Source organism: Limulus polyphemus, unplaced genomic scaffold, assembly GCF_000517525.1.
Source record: "Limulus polyphemus unplaced genomic scaffold, Limulus_polyphemus-2.1.2 Scaffold1073, whole genome shotgun sequence".
Taxonomy (NCBI): domain Eukaryota; kingdom Metazoa; phylum Arthropoda; class Merostomata; order Xiphosura; family Limulidae; genus Limulus; species Limulus polyphemus.
In genome coordinates this window covers 52148-55329 of record NW_013666683.1, presented here as the reverse complement: position 1 = coordinate 55329, position 3182 = coordinate 52148, and the positions used below count along the sequence as shown (strand labels likewise).

Below are 3182 nucleotides of genomic sequence, written 5' to 3'. Positions count from 1 at the left end.
GACACGAAATTTTAACATTGTGAGGAATGAAGAATGACGCAGAATAAACTGGAGATATACATTTACTGGTAGATTTACTGTCACCCATCTTTCTGAATTCAATTGTTACACATGTTCTTACTTCAACAGTTTCTGGTATTTAAAGTCACCATCTTTCTCAATTCAGTTGTTACACATGTTCTTGCTCATACAATTAGTTATTCAACAATATTCTGATATTCACTGTCACCCATATTCCTGAATTCAGTTGTTACACATGTTCTTGCTCATACAATTAGTTATTCAACAGTATTCTGATATTCACTGTCATCCATCTTCCTGAATTCAGTTGTTACACATGTTCTTAATTCGATAGTTTCTGATATTCACTGTCACCCATATTTCTGAATTCTGTTGTTACGAGTGTTCTTACTCATACAGTTAGGTATTCAACAGTATTCTGATATTTATTGCCACTGCTCCTGCTCATTCAATTTTTACGATAAACCACGCAGTTTTTACCTTGCTTGAATAAACGAAGCACTTTTTGATTAGCATCAGTTTGCAGCTCGTGAAATTAAGTTTATTTACAACATTCAAAGAGGTGATGAAAATACGTTTCTGCGTATGAGGGGGCTGCGATATATCCAGGTAACATTTAGATTTATTTACACAAGTCCTCAACTCAGGAGTATTAACGTCATAGAATCACGTGTTGGCAAGTTGCCAGGATAAAATGGCCCATAAAATGCACATCCTCGGAATCGTCAACGTGTGGTGCAGGGATCTTTGTAAGAGCAGAGTGAGGAGTCGAAGACCTCTTCTATACTAGCTCGACAGCTAACAAAACAGTTCAACTACTCTGTAGCCTCTAGGGAATGCCACGAGCCCGGTCATGTCTGGAAACAAATCGGATGACAGTTTTTTTGGATATCCGAAACAACCGGTGTTGTCTAAACTCTATCCTAGAAGTACACCCGACCTTCATCAACTAGTCCCATCTGTGCCAGTTACTTCCAGACAGTATTCCGTTCCTTCTACATCAGGATCACGAACAATAAACTGTGCTAACGATCTAAACGTTCCACAAAGAATATGTAATCAGTCAGCTGAAGTTCAGAAGGCCAAACATAACACAAAACAGAATACCAAAAAAATTAATAGAACACGTACCTTAGAAATTCCAGCAGAAAAGCACTGTATTGAAACTGAGCGTCATTTTCATCGTCAACGTGTAGCCAGTGTACCTGATAGCAGTATGATCAGCAAGGAGCTTTACCCATTCTTCTTTACCGACGACATGGCTTTTCAGCGGCTTCGAAACTTCTCAGTCAAGTCCAAACGAGTGATCAATCGAGGGGACTCTTTCCGTTTCAAAGAGGACCTAGCCCCCAAAACTTTAGATATCCCACACCTCCTTGGTAAATCAGTATTGCAAGTTTGTGAGAATAACAGCAGCTACCAGGTCGTTGTTATCGGCTCCCCTGAGGTCGGCAAATCGTCCTTGATATACCAGTTCACCACCTCTGAATATATTTGTAGTTATGACGAAACTCAAGGTATGTATGAAAGTTTTAGTCAAAAAGAACTAATTAGTATCAATGTTACCATTGTTAAAAGGTTACAAATTACCCCTGCAGAGAGCTGGTTACCATCGCTTAGCACTGAATAAAATTATGTTTTATGTAAAATTTCTAATGACAGTCAACTAGATCCGATAACCGAAGAGAAATGCTTGTTTTTCATTGTTTTCTTTTGTTGTTTTTTCTAGATGAAGGAGATGAAAAATTGGTAACAGTCATTTTAAACGATGAAGAATCTGAACTTTTGTTTATTGAACAAACAATGACGGAAAGAAAGGTATTTCATTTGGAAGCATAAATAACAAAAAAGAAAATACACTTTATATACAGTTTGTGAATTTAAAAAACTCTATTATCATCAGTATGATATTTCTTCATGTATACAAGTACTCAATCGAAGCAATTCTAAATTAGAGCAAATTAGAGTATTTTAAAAATGTTAAGTACTTGCTCAATGAACCATAGAAATTAATTAGACATATTTTATTTCTATGTAGGAGATTCAAAAGGTAGATCCCACGTTCGTGTCTGGTTGTGATGAAATATTAATCGGCCTACTTATTACAATACAGAGCACTTTATTATTCGCCTTTCTGACTGCTTTCAATCTGGATTCAAACAATATCTGATAATCTTGATCTTTTGTTAGCATTCATTAAGTCTAATGCCACCACACACATATATGGATGTCCAATGTATAATATGGACGTTAGTCCAAGTTCCAAACATAATTATTATATTATAGTATAAATGGGGAAACTGATATTGAGGGTAACAACTTTGATGAAGAAAAAAACAAATGTTCTTAACCATCAAATTACCGAGTTCATATTGAGTAATTTTATGTTTATGTCTTCTGGTGTAAAGAATTGACGAAAAAAAGAAAAAGAAAGAAATACAATATAAAATACATTGGGAATCCCAAACAATATTATTCTTTATATCTCGTATGTTATTAGGGACAAAGTCCTGGACCCACAATTAATTTGTTGTATAATGTAAACAAATGTGTTTAAATAAATATTGTGATGGATCGCATCGGTAATTCATGGTTATGTTAACATAATGTCCATGAGCTTATCTTGGAATATTTAGTGTTGTACTTTTTGAATAAAATAACGTCCTACAGGGATAAATATGGCGCATCATTAGGAACTGTTAAACACATGGCGTTTTGTGTGAGCTAATACTCTTTCCACGTATAAATACTTAAAATGTGAGGGTGCAGAAAGCGCTTTTGTAATTCTTCTAAATTTTTCAGATGATCAAGTTGTTTTTAATTTTTTAAGGCTAATGATGAAGAAAAAAGGTTAATTATAACAAAATATATGGTTACTATTTTTTAAGCGCATTCATCATTTATGCCTATATCATTATACTCGCGTAATTTTTTTTTTAATATTTATCTAGAAAATAAATCTGTGCAGAAATTATAGGTGGTTAGGGCTGGGCGTGGCCAAGTAACAAATGTGCCTGGAATTTGAATCCGAGAATTCTTGGTTTGTGACTTTGTTGCGACAAAATGCACCCTGCACTTTGATTGCGTTATAAGAGTAACTGACAGGTCCCACTACTCGATCAGTTTGTTTGTAATTAAGCACAAAGCTACACAATGGGCTA

General features: G+C 35.0%; 1 protein-coding gene across 1 annotated transcript in view; it reads left to right on the top strand.

Moving 5' to 3' along the window:
- The first annotated feature begins 790 nt into the window (after window positions 1-790).
- LOC111086408 (GTP-binding protein REM 1-like) overlaps window positions 791-3182 on the top strand; it is a 20562-nt gene continuing 18170 nt past the window's right edge. The window contains exons 1-2 of the mRNA XM_022389115.1: window positions 791-1538; window positions 1751-1839. Coding sequence (XP_022244823.1) covers window positions 875-1538; window positions 1751-1839 — 753 coding nt within the window. The 5' untranslated portion in view covers window positions 791-874. The remainder of the gene's footprint in view (window positions 1539-1750; window positions 1840-3182) is intronic.